General features: G+C 48.2%; 2 protein-coding genes across 2 annotated transcripts; one reads left to right on the top strand and one right to left on the bottom strand.

The window, feature by feature from the left end:
- Positions 1-2,688: 2,688 nt before the first annotated feature.
- On the top strand, positions 2,689-6,806 carry LOC122373915. Its single transcript, XM_043352373.1, has 2 exons — positions 2,689-2,997; positions 3,582-6,806. The coding sequence occupies exons 1-2, from the start codon at positions 2,839-2,841 to the stop codon at positions 6,366-6,368; spliced, it is 2,946 nt and encodes a 981-aa protein (XP_043208308.1). The 5' UTR covers positions 2,689-2,838; the 3' UTR covers positions 6,369-6,806.
- Positions 6,807-11,809: 5,003 nt separating this feature from the next.
- Positions 11,810-22,565, bottom strand: LOC122373959. Its single transcript, XM_043352422.1, has 3 exons — positions 22,017-22,565; positions 15,550-15,687; positions 11,810-13,353 (listed from the first exon to the last, which is right to left on the bottom strand). The coding sequence occupies exons 1-3, from the start codon at positions 22,029-22,031 to the stop codon at positions 13,189-13,191; spliced, it is 318 nt and encodes a 105-aa protein (XP_043208357.1). The 5' UTR covers positions 22,032-22,565; the 3' UTR covers positions 11,810-13,188.
- Between the last annotated feature and the right edge of the window lie 281 nt (positions 22,566-22,846).

Genomic DNA, 22,846 nt, shown 5'->3' with positions numbered 1-22,846 from the left:
AGAGTTGATCAATGATTCCTTCTTCTTACCCTATGTAAGATCCGCCCAACCGATTTCGTCTGAAACATTGAAACGATCCAATATTCACTGCGAACATTTTTTAATGGAAACTTGCGGGCGCACTGCTGGACGGGCAGTACGGGACAGTCTGTCACCATGCGGTAATGTCTGTCAACACGCGTCTCTGAACCTCGGAGCCGGCATCCCAGACAGCACATCCCGACAAACACAATGGACCACAACACAAACAGTAAACACCATGCAAACACAAACACCGCGTCAGCATTTATGTCGTCTGAGTCAAGGATTCTCTCTATAGACTTAACACCAGGGGGAGGCACTCGCCTTGGCCGTATATGGGCCAGAATGTCTAACGGTTTCCGCCAGGGTATATTGAACTAGGGGGTAGGACCAAGTTTAGTAGGCATGATCTCAGCAATTATTTTCTTTTATATGGCGGTTTTTATTATCACAATATTATTTTTGATATCATGAAGTTTGTATATCTCGGTTTTACGAAAAATAGTAGGGCAACAAAGATAAATTTCGCGAAAAAATAATTTTAGTTGGAAACATCCATTCTGGTATGCAAAATTCAGTATGAAGCCCAGTATATTGACCGTCTAGTGTGCTTCCAAAGCTGAGTACCTGATATCAACAGGAGTTGTTTACTATTTTGCCTTACGTTGCTAGGTGGTTGCTAGGGAGCTAAGGATACTCTCTTGCGCGATCATTTGCACTTATTTTTCCTCATTATATTGACATATGGCTGTTTCTGAGACCTAACTCATGCTAAGAAAAAAGCAGTTTTCTTAAAATGTGTATTTAAGTGCCGTAGTATTAACACAGCTCTGCAATTCGGCTTAAATATCTACAAAATCCTGACTTCCCGGAAAATTGTTGGTGGTGATGGGGATCGAGCCCGTCGATGAAAAGTAAGTCAATATTCAAAGGCTTCAAAACGTTATTTCTTGTTGTTCTGTGAAATAGCAATGCAAAGACCGATGATAGTGCCAGTGTTGAGCTTTCCAATGACGCATTGCAATTAGTAGCAAGGTTTTTATCACCTAAGATATCTTCCATCAAATATTAAAATTCTGCCATTGTCTTGCTGTAGAACAGGGTTACTTTCAGTCTCTTGGGAACACGATTTGCCGGTCTCAGATAGAAAAACACTTCAAAAAGCGGTAATAGACAATGAAATTCCCAATCTGATAGCATCTCGGGTTTTTATGTATCCTGTCTAGAATTTTCATAAACCAGACGTAAAAATGGCCAATTTCGTCAAATTCCGAATTTTTGCCATCGGGTCTAATGTAAAGCACGGCTACTTTCAGTCTCTTGGGAACACGATTTCCGTACCTCAGATTGAAAAACACTTCAAAAGTCGCAGATAGTAGACGATTTATTCTACAAGATAGCATCTCGCTTTTTTCTGTATCTGGTCATGTATCTTCATAAAACCCTCTCAAATATAGTCAATTTAGCATTAAAGTCTATGGATTTAGTAGAATTTTCATATCCGACTAGATTCGGGCTACCATGTCTGTTGACCGGGGGCCGGTTTCCGCCATGTTGTGCATACCAAAGTCTTGAAAAAATGATCACTGCAATCAAACTGCAAGCATGAAGCAGCAGCACTTTTGAGTAGTGTACCTCTCACTTAACTGCACCTCTGCTACCGTACATGCAATTTATATTTCTGGTATACACAACATGGCGGAAATCGATAGACAAAAACAAGTCACCAATGCTCCTTCCAGTATACAGGGTGATCCAAAAAATTTGGAACCCCTAATTTAAAATGTCTATAAGTTCGAAAGTATTCACTTTATTGACAAATTGCGAACTCCATTAGAAAGAGCAGTAAATTCTCTATAAAATAACGTCAAGTTGGTGCATGTTTGTTGTTAAGCATTGGCACACTATTAGCTTTTGGAATGAGCGTCAGAAAACTGAGTGAAACGAAATCGCCAAATTTAACAATGCGCTGAAATCCGTTAGCACTCGATCTGTTGTCTTTTTGCGAATAACACCACTTCCAAATTCAATTTTATTTCATAAAAGTTAACACAGAAGCACACGGTAGAACAGATACACGCGTCCTAACTTCCGCTGTTTATCACAGCATGTGCTCAACGCGAGCTCCGGGGGCCGTCACGCAGACCTGCAGTTGCTTGGGGACAGCTCCGACTGCGCGGGCCAGCAGTCTCTGGGACAACTGGTCCCAGCAGGCCGTCAGCCTTTCCTTTCCTTACAATAGCACGTGAATGAGCTATTTTTATTGATGAACCTCCAACAAGCGACAAGGTCAGAACAGCAAACCGTCAATCACTGATTTGCGCATAATGCTCAAAACCGTTTCACTGAGTTTCGTGACACAAATTTTATAGGCATATGTCTAGGGCAATATTTATAATAATAAGTAAGTACAATCAACTTGGTTTTATAGAGAATTGAACGCTATTTCTAATGATGTTTGCAATTTATCAATCAAGTGAAAATTTCCTGACTTACAGACATTTTAAGTTAGGGGTTCCAATTTTTTTGGATCACCCTGTATATTAGAGTTCAGTGCTTCACACCGGGGCGGCTTCCTGCCTAACCTGCGAACACAAGTCTCGTGACGTGATGTGTGGCGCACTTCCTCCGTGCCGCGATAGGCGCCCTTCCTGTGACCGTGGAGGCGGCGACATCCTGCCGTCCAGGGGACAGGACGGTGACCGTGGTGAGCCGGCAGAGCGTCTCTGGCGATCAGCGGGTCAGGCCGCGCTGGCCGTGCCGCTGACCAGGCGAGGTCACGGGGTTTCACGCGAGGGCACGGAGTCCCCACCCGCCATGTGTCCCACAAGAGCGTGGTTTGTGTGGAAGTCGGTCGCGCTGGGTGTGGTGTTGGCGTGTGCCTCGGCAGGGGCGAAGAACTGGCAGGATGACTGCGTGTTCAGTCCGAGCGCCGAGAACGCCGTCAGCGCCGAGTGCGAGTTCAGGTCGATCGAGGTGAGTACCTACTCGAGTAGGACTGGGTGTGATGATGGGGGAGGCTTGCGAGGATAAAAGTTGTGAAGGAGATGGTCTGTTTTGGGCTCCATTATTTATGATAGTGGGGATGGATTGTGCATGAGTGTTTTTCAGGCTATATTTGGCTGTCACATGGAGGTCACATTGTGCAGGCACTCAAAATAGATATGAAAGTGATGTGGTGATCCAGATTTAAAATGAAATGAAATGCTGATTCAGGTAGGATACGACCGGCCTTTCTTTCTCAAAGTGGTGCTGGAAACGCCCATGTTGAATCTATTTTTTTTTTTAATGTACCATCCAATGTGACATTTTGTCAGCTTAAACATGTTTTCTTGGAAACCTTCCAAACGGGGCCTTCTGAGGCCACCCTCACAAAAACTTTGATTTTTCTACCCATACAAGTATTTCGCCGCAACATTTATGTGCAGGAAGTAATTTTGTCGAGCAATGCAGTATTGTGAAGCATATCGTTAGCCAGGGTAGCTTCCTCTTATTTCCATCTGATATTAATCTTTATTTTCTGAACACAGCAATTACATTTTTCTTTGTGTTTTTTTCAGACACATATTCGGTTGGACAAACCATCGTCAATTGAATCACTTCGCATCACCAGAGGACGAAATCTGTTCCTAGATGAAGGCGTTCTTGCAAGTTTCACGAGTCTCCGGAGCATCTATATAACAGGCATCGACATTTTGTCTATTCGCCGCAACAGCTTGGTTTCTGTCATAGAACAAAGAGCCATTGAACTCGCTGTTGAACAGGTGGATATAGTGGCTTTGGATCCGGGAGCCTTGTCTGACTGGCGTCATCCCGAATCAACAATATCCATGAAGAGCATTCGGCGACTCTCTATCTCGAAGCAAGGCTTGGCGCCCAACTCTACATTCAAGGACGTGACTTTTGAGAATATTCCAGTCCTTTACATGGAACCGGTGGCTATTCAGTCCAGAATTGGGCAGCTGAAGCTACAGAACTTATCCCTTTCGGTCTGTATGAAAGATGCCTTCAGTGGCCACATTGGACACTTATCCCTCAGTTCCGTCTCCAGTGATAACGTCAAAGAAAGCTGCATCAGCGCAACGTCCGGGTGGAAGAGTATATCGGTACGCTCCAGCCGCCTAAGTTATATCGAAGCATCCGCTTTTCACGGATCCGTCGAGAACGTCCTGATCGAGACCAGCTCTCTGGGTGACGTACAGCCTGGGGCATTTGAGCTGACAGTAGCTCGATTCTCTCTCGCCTCATGCGACATCGATAATCTCGGTGAGCTCGCTCTCAAAGTGAAAGCAAATCAATCCATTTCTCTGCACAGTCTTCAGGTAAACAAGATGCAGGGGAACGCACTACAGGGTCTGACTATCCTTCAAGACGACAGCCATCGCAGACCTGACGACGAACTTCCTCAGGTGTGTCTCAGCGCGTTGACAGTGAACGATGCCTCCGAGGACGCTCTGACTCTGTCGGAGGACTCTCCTGTGTCTCTGTACGGTCGCGTGTGTCCCTCCGAGGCGGTGGCGGCACGGGAGCACACGCAATGCATCGGGGAGAAGAGCCCGGCGCTGGTATCCATCGGCGTCTTCAGAGAGCGGTGCTGCTCTGACGATCTGGGCAGCAAGTCGCCCGCCTGTCCGAGCTTGGCGTGGGTTCCCTACCTGGCCGCAGCTGTGGTGCTCGTCGTCCTTGTGCTGGTTGCGTTCTTCTGCTACAGGAGACAGCTGCGTGCCAAACGATGGCAGGTGGCGCGAAGAACGGAACATAATAGCCTCAGCATCGTCCCCAGTGTGAGAGGCCTCGGAAGGGACAAACTCAACCCCGGTTCACCTAACCGTGCCGCTGCCGCAGGCAGTGGTCCCGGAAACATGAGTGATGCCAATAGCCCGGAAGACGTCTTTGAAGAGGCTGAAGGACGGGGAGAACGGGGAGATTCAGGCCCACTTGCAAGCTGGCTTCAAACACTCCGAGAGACAGTGCCCCGACTGTCAGAGGGAGGCTGTCCAGAGACGCTGGAGATGCTGGAAGCTGGTGGATGTAGTGAGCAAGGACCTTCTCAGAAAACTGCTTTGCGAAACAATAAGTGTCCTAATGTCCAGGCTGAATCATCAGGTGAAGAGGCTGGGTCAGACACCGAGTCCGTTCTTCATGAGAGCACACAACATTCCGAAGCCGGGAAAGGCCAGAATTGGAAGCCAACTACCAGCACAGATCCGCAGCATTCCATCGAGAAAGACGCGCTAGACGAAGCTGTCCCCGAAGTGACTGTGACTGACGCAGACAACTGTCATCAGAAGAGTGACGAGGGTGATGGAGCTCATCTCTCCCATAAAGTAACGAAGAAGGCACCACAGTCCAGTAACTCGACCTTCGGGTCCAGCAAGGCGTCCAAGCAGCCATCCGAATCGAAACAAGAAATGCCAGTGTATGCGACGTCCACAAAACAGAAGCCTTCTCATATGACAGGTCAAATTTCACGCCAACTTTCCGCTTCCTTGGAGGTGCTATCAGCTCGCACAGATTCCTCCCAAAACTTCCACGAGGGGGACAGTGCCATCCCTTCCAGAGGCGCCTGCACTACGCCTTCTGTGGGAAAACCCATGACCTCGGGACGACGACCAACTGAAGTTGAGTACGCCGAGGTTTTCAACTCACTGCCCAGGGTGCCTAACACCGATCCGGAGCACCGCCGTCGCAGATCGTCCGTAGATTCTAACCTCTACTCAGACGTCTATCAAGCTCTAGGTACGGATGTGCGCTACACTCCAGATCGTCGTGGACCAAGAAGAAATTCGGCTGACCGCGATGAAGTGTACGACGACCTGCTTGACACGATGAACTCAAACCTCGGCCAGAGGCAGATGGCATTGGCTAGAGATGTTTTTCAAGGAGGAGCACCGTTGATGCCATATCCTGAGCACGTCGCAGAACATGTGCTGCCCCACTTGGGCAGGGGGGACATGCAGGGCGGTGCACCATCTCACGGCCCGAGACTGGTCGAGTCTCCTCTTTATGTGGGCGCTGATGGAGCAACGCCGATCAGTAGCTACTGTACGGTACCTCGGAGTAGATATGTCTATGTGGAGAAGTCTGAGAGAGACCATCCAGATCCTGGGAGAGCCGGCACAACGACTCGCGCGAGCTATCTCTACGCTGAAATTTCAGATTTTGCTCCATCTGTGAGACAGAGCCACGGACAAATCCCCACCTACGCGACAGTTTCGAAAACTCGTCGGCAGCCAAAGCACAGCGATGACCACAAGGCCAAAGGCTGGTCTTCGTGGAATCCATTTGCAAAGAAAAATCGCGGAGAAAAGGTCGGAACTGAGAGGCACCGGAGGCGCGCTAAATGAGCTCTGCGATGTCAGCCGCCGAAGGTGGTGAATTCACCACGGATGCAGAACATTCAGTTGAGCCTTTTCTACTAGCTAAGTCTACAGTAGATATTTTCGCGTCGTTAATGCATTGAGTGAGGCTTTAAGTTGTAGCATACTCAGCGGTCGGTCAAATGTGTGGCTGTTTTCTGATATATCTGTGCTAGTTGTGCAGCGAAACGCATTTTCTCAGCTGGTGAAATACATTAATGGGTGGCATGCTTTGTCATTAGGTCTGCTGATCTGAGTATTCTTGCTTTTTAGTATGTTTGTTTCTTCCACCATTCATTTTTCGCCGTGCATGAGCCTAACTCTTCTTTATTCTTTCATGATTATTCAGCTTATTTTATTGTTCAGTTCATTTTTCGAAGGCTGAAACATGGCATAATCACTGCTGACATAAATGTGGTCTTTTGATGTTCTTATTTGTTTATACACAGCATCGATTCGGTTACTGATGGCCATGGGTAGTGGGAGTGGGGGTGGGATGGGAATGGGGATGGGGATATGATGGGGTGGAATGGGAGTGGGGGTTGGTTAAAGTAAATACATTTTTACATTATAAGGAATAGAAAAGACATTTTGGTTCGCTCCATGTCGAGCAGTTACCCTCTCCCCCACCCTAAGTTATGAGCGCCGATATGCTTGCAATCCATCTAAAGAACCATCAACTATTATTTCTGCAAATATAATCATAAGCAAAAATAAAAGACCCGTCGCTCGTACTATCTGCATTCGCTTCCTCTGCACATCCTTGATCACGCACCGGTCATAGTCAGTCCATGCGGTCGAAACGTGACTCCAGTGACGTCAGACTACGCTCCAGTGATGTCACGGAGTGCCTGTCGCCAGTCAGTCTGGCTAGCGTCAGATGAACTCAGCGAGAATTAAGGGAAAGAAAAGAGAACGCACTGTGGGGAACGGAGTGAAGAAATTTGCCAACTGGTCAAAAATCAAATGGTATATTGAATTATGTGTAAAGAAATGTGAATGATTTAATTGCATATTCGTACAGTCAACAGCAGTCTTCATTGGTTAATCAGCGTGTACGTAATGTTTTTTTTTTCTATTGTCAATGTCTCTTTCGCAAAACTGCAAATATGGTAGCGATGGATATTTATTTTACGTCCCCGCGCAGTCTAACCCTAATCAGTGCACTAAGCGTGATCCGACTAGAAAGGAAAAGCGACCGCGATGACTGGCACGATCTCAGCACGTGGCCGCGGGATCACGTGCACGTGGCACGTGCCTGATGACACACGAGTAGCCCCCAGCCGAGCTGGACGAGCCGTCCTCAACATAGGGTACGTTGAGCGGCACCAAACATGACCTCTGACCGCGGCGAGCAGTGCGGTGTTTCCATATCAGAGAGTTCAGTGGTGTTTTCAGTGAACACTCTATTTATAATGTATGCTAGTCTCAGGCTTCCAAGAGCTTCAGCAATGCGACTTTCATTAGTTTATGTGAAGGAACAAAATGTATTAATGATTTCACTCCGTTTAGTTATGTTGTATTTTGCTCTCTATGAAATAAGAAACCCACTGTTGCACCTGCCCCTTGCCGAGATTCTAGATGTTAAGCATCGCTCTATTGAGTCTGTTCCTTGACCTCAAAATGCCAACATTGTACGCAATTGTACGTACAATGTCACTGCATTTTGCAGGTGCCGTGAATGCTTGCCCTCCCCCCCTCCCTCCCTCGTGATCCCATGATGTTGCAGGTTATTCATACACAGGGTTTTGGTGATGTTTATGTGACAAGTGAGTTATAGCTACATCAGTCTTGTAAAGCCGCCGCATACTTTCCACTATGGATAAAACGCAATCAACATGGAATTTTCATTCTTCATAGAACTTTAGCACACGGACGTTGAATAATGGTGCATGTTTCGAATTGAGCCTGGGATGTCCGAAAAAAACAGGAATAGATGATAACCTGTAGTCGTTAACCCGCGATGTTAACCCGCGCCCCACTGGGGTCTGTGTGTAACACGCCCTACTGGGGGGGGGGGCTATTCATAGCCCCCCCTCCTAACTCCGAAACTACTGGGCCGATCGTCAAAATTCAAACGGTGTCTGATAGCCCCGGAAAAACTGTCGAGCGAAACCTAATTTCATTGACCTCGAGGTCACCGATGACGTCACAGGTCAGGTCAAAGTAAAAATTATTAGCACTTTGGCTTGTTCACATTTTGGGCTCTGGCCGCCGTCTTACAAGTCAGATCAGGCTCATTTTTGGTTTCCACACTCGTGAACAGATGCTCTAGATACATTGAGGGTACCAAACTTGTACTTTCATTTTCAGGTCAGGGTCAGGTCATCACAGGTCACGAAAATATTATATCATGCGTCGGTCACGTGACACATGTTTTATGGTCCATTTAGGCCATAGACTTCGAATTTGATGTCGTCTATGTTATTCGAGGTCATTTTGAGTCGAATTTAGCTTAGGTCAGGTCACTTTCAGGTCAAAAAAGGTCAAATTTTGAAGTTGAAATTTTTCAACAAAAAAGGTGTGTATTGGATGCAGTTTGAGCTCAGGAACACGATGGTGCCATTTATATTGGTGTTAGATGCCAAATACGTACTGAAAAATTGATTTGAAAAATTAATAATTGTGAATTTTTTGCAATAATGCGTATAACTTGGCCATTTTTGAAGATATTTAGCTAAAACTTGCTAGAGTTAGTCATAATCATGCGTTCTGTCACATATATTCCGGTTTTTTTCGAAAAGTCAAAAACTTTTTGAAAAATATATAAAAATATAAATTTGAATATTATTATATAAAATTTTCGAAATTTTCAAAAGTTTGAAAATCCGAGATAGCAGTTTGATAGCGCGGTCAATTCTGAGTTCTTTCATGCAAAGAAATTGGATCTAGCTTAAAAACTGAGCTCTTGGGAGCGATTGCCGTGGTTCAATGTTTTGCGTCGAAATCGGACGAACATGACGTCACTCTGACGTCATTTCCGGCCGACCTATGGTAGCTACGAAGTTCAAATTTTGACACAAGGTGTCAAATTGATGCAGCCGAAGGTACTGAAAGTTTGGCGTCGATCTGTCAAGCGGTTTAGAAGTTATTGCAGAAAAACGGGAGGGGGGGGGGCTATAAATAGCCCCCCCCAGTGGGGCGCGGGTTAACTCTCGCCCATGTAGGGGGGGGGTTGGTGCAACCCCCCCCCTGAGGCTTTTCGGAAATAGTGCAAAAACAGCGGCGCGCAGCGCCGCCAAATTTTAGGTATCTTATGGGGCAAACCTTGCGCATCTTTTGATAAAAAAATTTGACCGGGTCATGTCAGGTCACGGAGTTATGACGTCACAAAGGGAACAGCCTCCGGCCGGATTTTCACAAACTGAGTGCCAACGCCCGAGGTTTCCTGCCGGTGGTACGGACATCGGTTGATGGATCGTGATGAAACTTCCCATGCATGTTGGTGCAAGTATTGGCTATCATATGGTATAAGAAACTTGACCGGGTCAGGTCAGGTCACGGAGCTATGACGTCACAAGAGGAACAGCGTCCGGTACTATTTTTGAAAAGCGCCCGAACCACTATTTTGCTAATTCTTGTCACCTCAATGGGAATATGCAGCAATATTAGCTTCTATAGGGAGCAAATGGACCTCCCAAATCCAAAAATACAATCAGATTTCAAAAATTTAAATTTTGATTTTTCGAATTTCTGCCGCCGACTGTGACCTTGCCGACTTCCGGCGCTCCCAAAGCGCCATTTTTAGAGCTAGGGAAACGAAATACATACCAAACGATAGAGAATTGATCAAGGAACACGATAGTGAAGGTTTCAAGTCGATATCTCCCACCGTTTTGCCGCAATTGCCGCGGAAAGTTAAAAAAGTCTTTTTTCCGAAAATTTGACTTTTGACCGGTCAAAAGTAGGTCAAATGTTGACCTAGGACCAAAAAATATACCACCAATCGCGAGATCTCGGCGAGAGCAATCCGTTGGTCTTTCCCGCTAAGTTCTACGACTCTCCGTTTTCAAACGCCAAGGGGGGGGGGGGTCGCACCAACCCCCCCCCTGCATGGGCGAAGGTGGCAGATCGCCGTTTACGGGCGAGGGTTAATTTCTGTTAACCACTGTTGCCGAGTTAAGCTAGGCAATTATGCGTGTTTTCATAGCCTCAGTCTCAGTTTAAATCCTAAGTCCGCTACTTCCGACGCCAGTTCTCATTCACATATGAGTTAACCCGCGCCCCGTAGGGGGGGGGGCCGAAACGGCCCCTCCCTGTCCTTTTCGGTCGATATCTCCTAAACGGCTGGAGATATCGCCACCAAACTTTCAGGACCCCTCCGGGCATCAATTTTACACATTGTGACCAAAAATTTTTCCAGAGGCTATGATAGGTTGGCCACAAATGACGTCAGAGTGACGTCATGTTCTGTCATTTTCGACCGAAAAAAGACCTTCGCGAGAAGACCTGTCAGGACTACAGCTTTGAAGATACAGAAAAATGATCAAGACATAAAAGGTGTAGAATTGACAGGGCTACAAAACTGCTATCTCGAATTTTAAAAATTTTTGAGTTTTGACCCCCAAAAATCAAAAAAGCATTTTTTTGGATATATTCGCCAAAAAATCCAAAAAGTTTTTTGAGTTTCGAAAAAACCGGAATATATGTGATAGTGCCTACCGTCTTCTATCTACATACCAAATTTCAGATCGATACCTCGTTTTTTGGCCAAGTTATAGCGAAAAAACTGTTCAAAAATGATGACGTCAAATTTTCAAACTCAATTTTTGGCAATTCTAGAACTCGTAGAGCAAAACGAAGACCACCATTAGACTCCCCGTGACGAGCTGCATCGAATCGATACCCATTTTATGCAAAAATATCAACTTTGAAATTTGACCTAATTTGACCTGACCTTGACCTGACCTTCACCAAAACGTGACCTAGGCTGGCCCCAAAGGCTGCCTAACCCACATAATCGCATTTGCCATGTAAAATGGACCATAAAACATGTATCACACGACACATTCATATTGTGACCCCCGGTGATCTGACCTCGCTGTGACCTGACCTGGTATCAGTGACCTCAGATAGCAAAGTATGTGTTTGACGAACAATGTACCATCGATGGTTTTCAATAAATTACCAATTTACTCGCTTTCACAGCACATTTCTTGAATTGCCTGTGAACGGTGAAAATCTGACCTTTGACCTGACCTGTGACGTCATCGGTTTGACCTAGGTCAATGAAATTTGGTCACAAGGTAGTTACCGGGTGGGGCTATCGAACGCCGTTTGAATTTTGAAAATCGGCCGGTAACTTTCCGAGATCTTAGGGGGGGGGGGCCGAAACGGCCCCTCCCCTACGGGTGGTAGGGTCCGCCGGTAGCCCTACGGGGCGCGGGTTAAAGCATTAATGCCACGTCTCTCATCTCACACCAGAGAAGTATAAAATGGCTGAATATGTATTTGAAACAGCTGGTTTGTGTCACCAGCAAGCAGCATAGAAACAGACATTCCTTAAATAGCATAATAAATAGGCGTCTATAATGTACAGTTATACCAGCACTAGGAACTCACACACCCAGACGCGCACACAGACACACAAACGCCGACGCTGAACACTTGGACAGTGCATGCAGAGATCGTACAGTCATTGTCGCCGCTGCCTCGGGACACGCTCCGGCTCGGCCCTTACGAGACCGACACGCAGGGTCAGAACGCGCTCATGGTGATAGGTGTCTGGAAGAACTGCTCTCACGTGCCAACGGATCGATGGTTTGAGCGACGCCGGGAGTCGCCGGAGTAAGATCGAGCGCGATCGTGTGATCACGCTTTCGGTACAGTAGACGCTGAGAGGAACACAAATGAGAAGAGTTCGCGCACGTGAAGACACAAAGAGATAGAGACCCGCTCAGAGATGCTGTATGAGCTCGATGCCCACCACGTTCGATATGCCCCAGTTGCGATAAGGCCCGATAGGTGGTTCGAGTTCAGTTACTGTCTTTCGCTGTCGAAGAGGTCGCGATGAGACACCGAGACCGAGCGACGCTCTAGCTGCCCTGACACCATTGTCCTAATGAGATCGTGCGGTCGTCTCGGCGCATCGCGACCGAACAGGCGAGCGACCCGAACACCGGCCTCCTCCCCGAGACACAAGACACGAGAGAGGGCCCGACCCGCCCCTCCGCCGGCCACGCATGCCGCGCAAAAGTGGACCAAAGTGCGCCTCGACACGTCCGGCCGTCACAGCAGGCTTGGACCGCACAAAGAAAACAGGCAGCCGCTTTGAAAAAGCCAGGAGGATCATGGCCCGTACCCGCCAACCAACCAAACAAGAGTGTCCGTTTGCGGTGCCACAGATGGCCCTGTCAAACGAGTGACGTCAATGGGAAGGATGTGACAGTAACGGCGCACCCGGGTGCGCCGTTTTCGGTGTCACACCCGCCCAGTAACACAGCACAGGAGGCAGCGCGGTGGCCGGGGCAGGCCGCCGTGCGTGGGCGTTCCAGATGTCCGCGGGGAGCGGTCGCTAGGCACCCCAGCGACTCGTTGACACTCCCTGAAGACCTTTGGACCCCGCGGCGTGGCTCTGGCGGTAGCACGCGCACACGCACCGACCGCCCGGCCACGCGGCCGCTCAACAAAGGAAAATAAACACGTCCCGGATGCATGTGCGCTGTCGTGAAGGGAGCTGACGTCTTCGGGGCTTCTCCCGCTGCCGGCCGGACTTGGCAGCACCCGAGGGAGTCTGGACGAGATCGGTACGAAGTTAGTCGCGCCTCTGAAAGGCCGATGAGGTCGCGGCGCCGGGTGGTGGATCCTTTCAGACGGCGAACCGCTTTGAAGTTATGAATGAGTCGTCGCTGCCGAACGCCAGGAACTTTTCGCACCATTCCCGGATGCCGTCCGTGTCGCTGCAGCACATGATGAAGGCGTCGTCGGAGCGACTCTCTTTGGCGCACCGTTCGCACGTCATTCGTAGGCGGGCCTGCAACAGAGAGAGACGAGACGTCAGGTCAAGGGATCAAGTCAGACGCTTAAGTCAGGCGGCACGTAAGGTCGGAGGTTGAGCTTAGGTCAGACGGTTCGTTAGGTCAACCACTGAGGTCAGGACAGGTGTCACCCTAGGTTAGCGATTGAAGTCAGGTCAGTTGGCACGTAAGGTCACTAGCTTAGGTCAGGATCAGTTTTGCCATGGCTTCATTCCTCTGGAATCTTCACCATATACTTCATGAATCGACTGTCAATTTGCCCCGCCATATAACTGCATGTGTGTTGTTTCCATGGTAACTGCTACAGAGTCGTTATGACCTGAACCCAACCGTTTGTCATCCGGCACGCAGATTATAACAAAAATAACCCAAATCCGGCCGAGTAAGCTGAACGTCGACTACCCGTGACGCATCCTCGGCTCGGCGCGACATCCCGAAACACGAAGGGCAGCCGGAAGCGGTGGCATGCAGGCCGGCATCGGACGGAGGTCACAGCATCACCCGAGCATGACGAAACGCGGCGGTTTTTGGGGTTCAGGCCAGCGCACACAGCTGTATCACGCAACACGGGATGGGGAGCAGGGTTGGAGTATGATGAAACGGTCAGGGAGAAATGGGGTACGGGACCACAAACATTTCGGGGAATAGTCCGTGATGTTGTTGCGGATGAGTAACTCCTTTTTATCAAAGTTATTGCATCAGATAGTTTATGCGTAGACAACACTAACAATAAATAAACTTTTAAATAAGACAGCGAACCGTAGAAAAAAAATGTGTAAAGGCGGTAGGATGATTTTGTTTTACCTATAACTTATGTGCTTCTTCTAGTTAAAGCAAATAATCATGAAATGCTTGGCATTTGAGACAGACGTCAATATATGACCGATGGACGATCACTGACCACCAAGTAGAAGCTAATTGTTGGAAAAGCTTCGGACAAACAAGGCGGGTTGGAGGCGGGTCATTATCGATCGCCATAACCTCGCCCTCGCTCCGCCTCACCCCGCCTCCGTCGTGATCGCGACGTTCATTATTGGCGATAGCCTCTATTGGCCCATGGATATAGATGGCACCCTGTTGATGGCGGGACAGATGACCCCAAATCCCGGGAGCTCATAGCCCACAGCATTGTTGCCGGACGATACCATCAATCCAGAGTGGGCGGCAATTTCCGCCCCAGGGGTGACGCTATCGCGTGGGCGGTCAAGTGGTGCATGGGGCGAATCGAGACGAGAGAGGAGGGATGAGGGAAGGAGATGGACCGAGTCGAGATGCGTCATAAAATCTGCCATTGAGCTTCGTCGATTGTTTTTGTCTTCGAGTAATGGTATGGGGGTGGTGCCTAACGGATGATATTATGTATAGAATTGGGGAATATTTGGACCACACGAAGCAGAAATAAAGGTCACTGCCCACGCCATTCTTCGCTTAAGCAAGCTTTAATGAGCAATGGCACGGATCTACCTCTTGGCAAAGCTTGCTGCTTTTTGGGTAAGCTCGGATAATAAGAAAAGATAAGATATTTACTGTCATAAGCGCCTATCATGATAGTGGCGATATACAAAAGAAGCTAATAAAGGCGATCAACAATCTAAATATTAGACGAACATGCGCTGCCTGAGCTTTGTGAGCTTTGAAAGGACATTAAAAAATAAGGAAAGTAGATTTTAGAGACATTCTTATGTATAATTGGCCGGTCTTCTGCTAATAATACATACAAGCCGCCCTAATCACCGATCTCCCTACTATATCACCTTAGGGGTCGGGGCAGTATATGGGTGGTCTGTGCCCCGAAATAGTGCCTGTTTTCACGCTGTATGCCGTCGATAAATACTGGCCGAATCAGAGGCCAGAAGAGGGTCACCCGGTTAGGCAGTGACAACGATGGACGAAAATCGATTGGTGCGTCACAAGGGGAATGGTAGACAGAGGCCCGGGAGTGTGGGACAAAGGTAGTGCGCCGGTGGACCGAAAATGAAAAATGATGGAGATATTGATTTGATGCATGCTTGAAGCATGATTATAAAACCTAGCTCGGTATGCATTTTATATTTATTTCTGTTAATGAAGAAAAAGCAATATCTAAATATTTGTCCAGGTGATCCTGAGTAAGCATGCCTGACCATCACAGTAAGGTTTGATGAGCATGCCATTCTTGTTGATCAGATTTTGGTTCTCTCTCTGATACTCACCGATCGTTCGCAGTCTTGCAGTGATCTCCGGCGCATGAAGTTCTCGTTTCGGAACGGATGTGCGCTGGGGTACGAGTGACAACTCGACACTAGCGCCATCAGTACGATAGCGGCCAGCAGGAGAAGCTGCGCGATACACTGTGGGCAGACAGAGAAGGAGTTAGTTCAATGTTGTGTGCAAGGAGATCGCGTAGTGGAGGCATTACTCTCAGGTGGCGTAAATGGTATGAGGCTCTTAGTAGGTGGATGTGGGATACTCAGTGAACGGGATTTGTCGAAATAATTTGAAATCGCTGTGAGGGTAGGTACGCTGAAGACCTTTATCGCCCAAACATGGGTGAAATGTTAATGGTGTTGGAATTGATATATCTCATAATTATAATCCCATCTCATTCGAAGGGCGACAATATCAAACCATGGAACATAGTTCATTAGCAGAACAAACTAATATCATGATTTCGAGGAATACAATCAGTCGGCATTGTGACGGCCACGGGGGCTGACGAATTCATCCCACGCTGTGCCGTCTGACGATAAATCGTTTAAAGTTGTGGCTTTCTTACACCTCAGGGAGCTATAACTGCCAGACCTCGTCTGTCTATCTGTCTGTCTCAGACTTAGAACAACGAATTAATGGGGGTAGCACTGGGGCTGACTGGTGAGATGTCTGAATGTTTCAAATTCCCTTGTTCACGCTACGATGTTTCAAAATTCACAATTCAGTGATTCTTCTGATATTTTTGCCATTGAGGTTTTCAAGCTTAAAATAATTTTTTTCTTTGCTACTACTTTTGCATTCACCAAGGTAATCTACCGAGCTTACTCCTAAATAATTAATATGGAAATAAAACAAAGCATACCCCGATGGCTATATATGGTGCCGCAATCGCCGCGCGAATGATACTCCTTTTGGCCGCTACCGAGTGCGTCCATTATTGTGATGGATGAAGCACGCCGTAATGATTGATACCTCTATACTACTGATGGGCCCAGCGTGTTACGCATACCGCCCTCGGGGCTATGACTCGGTAAAATAGGACAGTGGAAATGGCTTACGTCTTTTATTGCAATACTACACGCAGTGCAATAGGAAAACATGATTAAAAACCATTATTTGAACATGTTTTTGTGTGGTAAGTTTTGATTTTGCTCTCACGTTTCTTCGCCCTCCCACCAAGTGATAAAATCAAATCGCACTCAGTATGTTACCCATCCTTTCTCTTCAACGTACAGGACAACTCCTGTAATAAGGTGATACGATTCAAGCAGTCTGCAATGTCGTTTTTTTAAAGCATAAATCACACCCACCGTAAAGCTGGCTACATAACTTTTGAGCCTTGCCAGCTCATTTAGTTTTTGTTCAGCCTTGACATAGAAATTATCTCGAGAAAGAACCAATCATGCCGCTGGTTGGTTATTACAACAGCTGCTTCATCTGATAACATCGATGGCAATCAATCAGAGGGACTCCTCAACGGACCTTCTGCGTATCGTGGGAAGCAATATGGGCGCCACGCCAGGCGTAGGGTGGACGCAGGAGAGAAGGTTCGGCTTTTGTCATGTGGTGAGATCGTACTTTTATACTTCATAGTGATCATACACTTAACGTGGGCAGAGAGCAATTCGTTTTCTCAGTGAACTTAAAAGTTGGTGGAAATACTCGGTACTAATTCATACGCAGTTGAATAAAATCCACAACTGTAGATGGTAGACGCACTGTATAGTTGGAATAAAAGTTCTGCTCAGTCGATTGTTCGAGAACAAGCGTAAATGCTTGGGAATCAAACACGTTGCATGCGTCGTATGCCAGGAGAAGACTGCTACAATCGATATGGATGTATGCTGTCCAATCGTAGTTGATACGTTCAGGATCATTATAGTGGAATTTAATAGCAATAACCGGAATAATAATGTAAAATACCGACCGCCGCAGCCGCGCCAAGCTCTGATGCCTGGCAGTTAGACTGTACCGCCAAGCCCGTGAGCGCTGCGGTACAGCCTACCGGTAACGGCGGCAGCTTTCACCGCTATGGAACCGGTATGAGTACGCGCACACTCATGGCAGTTTTCTTCTGAATGCCGGTATGCGGGCATCGATAGCTTTAACGAAAGCTGAAGTGACATGAACTGGCAATAAATGTTAGACGTTTTATTTATGTTTATTCATTTACATAAAACATGGGCGTAGGAACGTCATGAAAAGTGGATGGGCCACCCTGTCAAGGGGCCTCCTTTTCCAGGGGGCCTCCTATTTTCAGGGGCCTCCAACTTTTGCCTCATCCTGCTGGCTGCTTTCAAGTATGACCTCCAAATCTAGCTTCTGAGATCGGGCAGATGTACCCAGGGGCGTAACCGCTAAAGCGAACAATGCGGAAAGTCCGCACCATTTTTAAAACTTCTTCCCCCTCCGATTTTTTTTAGAATCTATTTGCCGCAAACGGCGCATGACCCCTGAAAACCCTTACACAAATGTCTTCCTCGTTTCCCAGGTGCCCCCATTAGCTTCATAGGCGCCCTCTTTGGCATATAAGCGCCCTATGTGCCTATAGTCATCAGAGACATCCCTATATGTCCCACAGTCGCCCCGTTGTCGCATACAATGTGCGCTTATCATAGGCGTCTCTCTCTTATGGACACTTGAAGGCCATGCTCTTTTGCCATGCCGGCGCCCCTGTTTCTTATGAATGCACCCCCATGGCATCGATCAATTGCAATTTGCAGACCTCTATTGCATGTGGACGCCCATATATGTAGGCCTCAGAGGCGCCCCTCTTTCGCATTGAGGCGCCCCTATGGGCTTCATAGGCGCCCCTCTATTGCACGTAGGTGCCCTACTGTCTCAGAACCGCTCCCCTTTGGCATGCAGACGCCCATCTTTCGTACGGAGGAGCCGCTGTGGTTCTTAGAGACGGCATGGTGCTCCCAGACGCAGATGGGGCTCTCGGTGTCGACAGTGTGGGACCTTCAGTCGCTGATGGGTGCCCGCCAGATGTGGACCCTCGGAGACGCCGGTATGGGGCCCTCAGAGATGCCAGTATGTGGCCCTTAGAGACACCGGTGTGGAACCCTCAGATACTTCAGTGTGAAGCCCTTACAATTGCTGGTGTGGAGCTATGAATGCGCTGGCTTAAATCCCTCAGAGGCCGGTACATGGACATTAGAGCTCAGTGAGAGTTTGCGTGGTGCCTTCAGTGGCCTTGTGGAGCCGTTAGACATCAACATGGTGCTCTCAGGAGCCGGTGAGTCCTCAGAGTCACCGGTGTGGGGCCTTCAGAGCTCCAAGATACTGGTGTGGGGCCCTCAGAGGTGTCGGTGTGGGTCCTTCAGATGTACATATAGAGCCTTGAGATGCACAGGTGTGGTGGCCCACAGAGGCGCCGGTGTGGGGCCCCCAGAGCCACCGATATAGGGCCCTAAGAGACACTAGTATGACCCTCAAAGGCGCCGCTGTGTGACGCTCATAACCACTGGTGTGGAGCCATCACAGGCGGGTGGAGCCGTTAGAGGCCGAAAAGGGCCCTTAGATGCCTACAAGGAGCCTTCAGAAGCCTGTGTGGCACCCTTATGGGGATAAGCGTGTCTACTTGGGAGCCCTTGAGGTGCTCTCATGAGCTCTGTAGGGCCCCACCGAGCCGAAATATGGCCACGGCCAGTTGCCGCCGCATGGCTCTTCGGACTATCATTCTCAGGGGCCTCATCTGCCTAGTTTGAATAGAAGGGCCTCTCAGACCATCAGTCTCATGGGCCTCCTCTGGCTAGTATAAATAGAAGGGCCTGTAAGACCATCAATCCTAGGGGCCTCTTCTGGTTAGTATAAATAGAAGAGCCTCTCAGACCATTGATCTCAGGGGGCCCCTGTGGACAGTATAAATAAAAGGGCCTCTCAGACCATCAGTCCCGGGGGCCTCCCTAGAAAAGTGTAAATGTGGATATAGAGGGCCCCCTCAGATTCATTACGAGTGGACCTCTCTGACTATCAGTCTCAGGGGCCTCTTGTGGCCAGTATGCATATAAGAGCCTCTCAGACCATCGGTCTCAGGGGCCTCTTCTGACTAGTGTGGATAGAGGGCCCTCCCAGACCACCGGTTTCAGGGGCCTCCAGTGGCCAGTTATATGAACAGAAGGGCCTCACAGCCATCAGCCTCGGGGGCCTCTTCTGACTGGTGTGAATATGAGGGCCTCTCATACCATCAGTCTCAGGGGCCTCCTCTGCCTAGTGTGAATATAAGGGCTTCCCAGGGCATCAGTCTCAGGGGACTCTTCTGACTGGTGCCGGATTGAGGGACCTCCCAGACCGAAAGTTTTGGGGTCTCCTGTGGCCAGTATGAATAGGTAGAAGGGCCTCTCAGTCCATCAGTGTCATGGGCCCCTTCTGCCTGGTGTGATTATAAGGGCCTCTCAGGTCATCAGTCTCAGGGGCCTCCTCTGGCTACAGTGTAGATGGATAGGCCTCCCAGACCATCAGTCTCAGGGGCCTCTTCTGACTATCGAGGATAGATGGGCCTCCTCTGACTAGTGAGGGTAGGGGGCCTCGGCTAGACCGCCAGTGTCAGGGGCCTATTCTGACTAGTGTGGATGGAGGGGCCTCCCAGACCAGTGTGGATATTGGGGCCTCCTCAGATCCACTAGGGCCTCTCAGGCCATCAGTCTCAGGGGCTTCGACTGATAAGTATGAACAGAGGGCCTCCTTGGATCCATCACGGCCCCTTGGAGTCCGTGCGTGGGGATTCGTGGAACTTATTTTTACCGAGTTTGTTTATTCTGGAAGGTGACGACCTCCTCTCAAATCGAGACGAGGGGCCTCGAGTAAAAAGTGGGTGGGCCAAAACACATGGTTGGCCCACCCACCTCGAAAAGTGGGTGGGCACTTGCCCACCTGGCCCCCCCTGTTCCTACGCCTATGAGTCATAAAACGTAAGCCGTAAGTGGTTAGTGGTATGAATGCGAATTCCATTCATGCCACAACACACTGTCAGACTCAGAACCAAATGTTTCTTTCACCGTCGGATTGAGCACTCGAAGCCTGCAGCCTAGCGTGCATGCTGTCACATACTCTAAGAAGATAATCGAGATATCTAAATATATCCTGAGATTAACGCCCGAGCTGGCTTTGTCTGTAGCCGACACAATTACGAACCGCTTGGTGATGCCATCCCTGTGCTGACAGAGAATTATCGCGCTACAGAATTGGAACGTTCGCACACTGTCTGATGTTTATGGTGATTGCCTGCACACACCGTTGAGATAGGCTGCTGACTGAAACTGGATGCTGACGTCATGAATTAAAAATCTTAAATTTATGAAACAATTTGTTTGTCGGGCGAATATTGCACTGAGCTTTTCGTGTATTTTATAGATATCTGTTATTTTTCAAGATGTTTTCCACTTACTTCATGTATAGGACGTTTAAGTTCGTTTGGAAATGGTAGCGGCAGGTGCCAAGGCAGCTGGGTTAAAAGCGAAATATTCTTGCAATCACATTTGTCCTTTGATACATTTCAATTTATTTGAACTTCTCAAATGATAGATGTGGAATACATATTGATTGATTTTAAATGAGCGAATGCTTAAACGAATATTTTTCAACTTCTGGAACCACAGAAAAACATTGAATGATAAACTTAATGTAACAAGAATATGTTTGACACTTCGTAACCATGCTACTAAATAGAAACAGCACAAGGTTTGCAAGATTGAATAGAAAACAAGAACATTCCGCGTACATTCCGCTTACATTCCGTTCCGTCTGCTCCTGTATTGGTTGGCACAATGGAGACGATAAGTCGATATAAGGAGTGACAAATATTACACAATTCATCGTCAACGTCCAGTGAGCACAGAGTCAGACGGAAACTAAACCACTTGTTTGAGCTGCTTTGTGTTCGCATTGGTTTAAACTCGAAAAAAATAGTTGCAGTCAATGAGCGTCCCTATTTCATGTGTATGAAACACGGTACCTTGAAATGCTTCACGAACATCGCGATAACTGTAGTACCAACGATACAATACGTGTGAACATTTCATTCGAGAGTTCCAGTCAGGCAGCCTGGATGAGGTTGATCTTATGCATCTTCAATGTTTGAGAGAATTGAGAACTCGGAGCTATGAGCCAATAGCGAAAAGGGGCAGATAATGGCACCGATGCTTTTAAAACAGTCTCCAACCATCACCCCTGCCTGCTAGTTGATCCCAATTTCTGTCTTGAAAAGGCTTTAGCTCTGACAAGTTTTGTCTTTACTAGGATAATAGCGATACAATGTCATTCACATAACGCAGCATGTAGTATGAAATCATGCACATTGCACATACCATAAATAACATGATTGATGTTATCTATGGCTATGCACATACATAAAAGAACACCGAACACTGATGTTCTTACTCTAAGGCATCTCCCCGATGTAGATTACAATTAGCCGTCTTCTTTACACACTTTTCTTCAAAGCCACCCCAGGTTCGATCCTTACCTGTCTGTCAGTCATGTTGTGTAGTGTGTTCAGACGGATGTCTGGGCCACTGAGGGTGACCGGCGGCTGGCTTCCGGCGCCACGAGCTGCTGTTCTCTCACTCCGCTCGACTGGCCAACTGACCTGGCGCTGTCCGGCGCGGCCGTCTTCAGGCCGACAGGACACGCCCACACCGCCGTGACGTCATCGGAGGACATGTGGGAGGAGGCGGCCGCACACCGATGAATGGGCGCCGGTGTGACCTGGCCGGGTCGCGCGCCCGGGGGAGGGGGTGGGGGGGGGGGGTGTTGCGTGAGACAGGGCTCATGTTTCGAGGAGCGGTGGGCAGCGGCGGGTGAGGGCCACGTGGTGATTCCGGCGCGTGCGGCGGGTGGTATAGAGAGGGGGGGGGGGGGGCTCCGGAGGTGACGGAGGGAGAGGATGGGGAGGTGGAGGATGGGGGCCGGCCGGGTGACGATCGGTGGCCACTGGCCACGCCAAACGTGCGCTGTCTCAAGTGTTCACTGATTACAATGAATGGTCTTCAACGTGCGGCGACCTCGCACATGCCTGCAGGAATGAACGCACAGGGCCACAGGGGTCTTTATAGTATCGCGGAAATGGTGAAGAAAAAAGTTAGGATCCATCAGATGCAGAGATAAGTTTTTGAGATGGGAAATGCTGCACCGCGAAATGATGTTACTTTAAACTTTTCGCTTAAAAGAAAAACGTACTGTTGCACAACATTGATAAAATTGCTTTTAAAATGCAGCTTTGGTGCATGCAGCCATGTTGGATCATTTGTAATCATTACATCATTATTCAATTAATGAAGGATATGAGAGTCGACC

Source organism: Amphibalanus amphitrite, unplaced genomic scaffold (genome assembly GCF_019059575.1).
Source record: "Amphibalanus amphitrite isolate SeventyFive unplaced genomic scaffold, NRLGWU_Aamphi_draft 000039F_arrow, whole genome shotgun sequence".
Classification (NCBI taxonomy): domain Eukaryota; kingdom Metazoa; phylum Arthropoda; class Thecostraca; order Balanomorpha; family Balanidae; genus Amphibalanus; species Amphibalanus amphitrite.
The sequence above is the reverse complement of the archived record's forward strand: the minus strand, read 5'-3'. Positions and strand labels throughout refer to the sequence as shown.

Excerpts from the sequence above, each read along its gene's own strand:
- LOC122373915 (XM_043352373.1), top strand. The coding sequence starts at position 2,839 with ATGTGTCCCACAAGAGCGTGGTTTGTGTGGAAGTCGGTCGCGCTGGGT. Across the intron at positions 2,998-3,581 it reads GCGAGTTCAGGTCGATCGAG|ACACATATTCGGTTGGACAA; the intron begins GTGAGTACCTAC and ends TGTTTTTTTCAG.
- LOC122373959 (XM_043352422.1), bottom strand. Across the intron at positions 13,354-15,549 it reads TGCAAGACTGCGAACGATCG|GCCCGCCTACGAATGACGTG; the intron begins GTGAGTATCAGA and ends TCTCTGTTGCAG.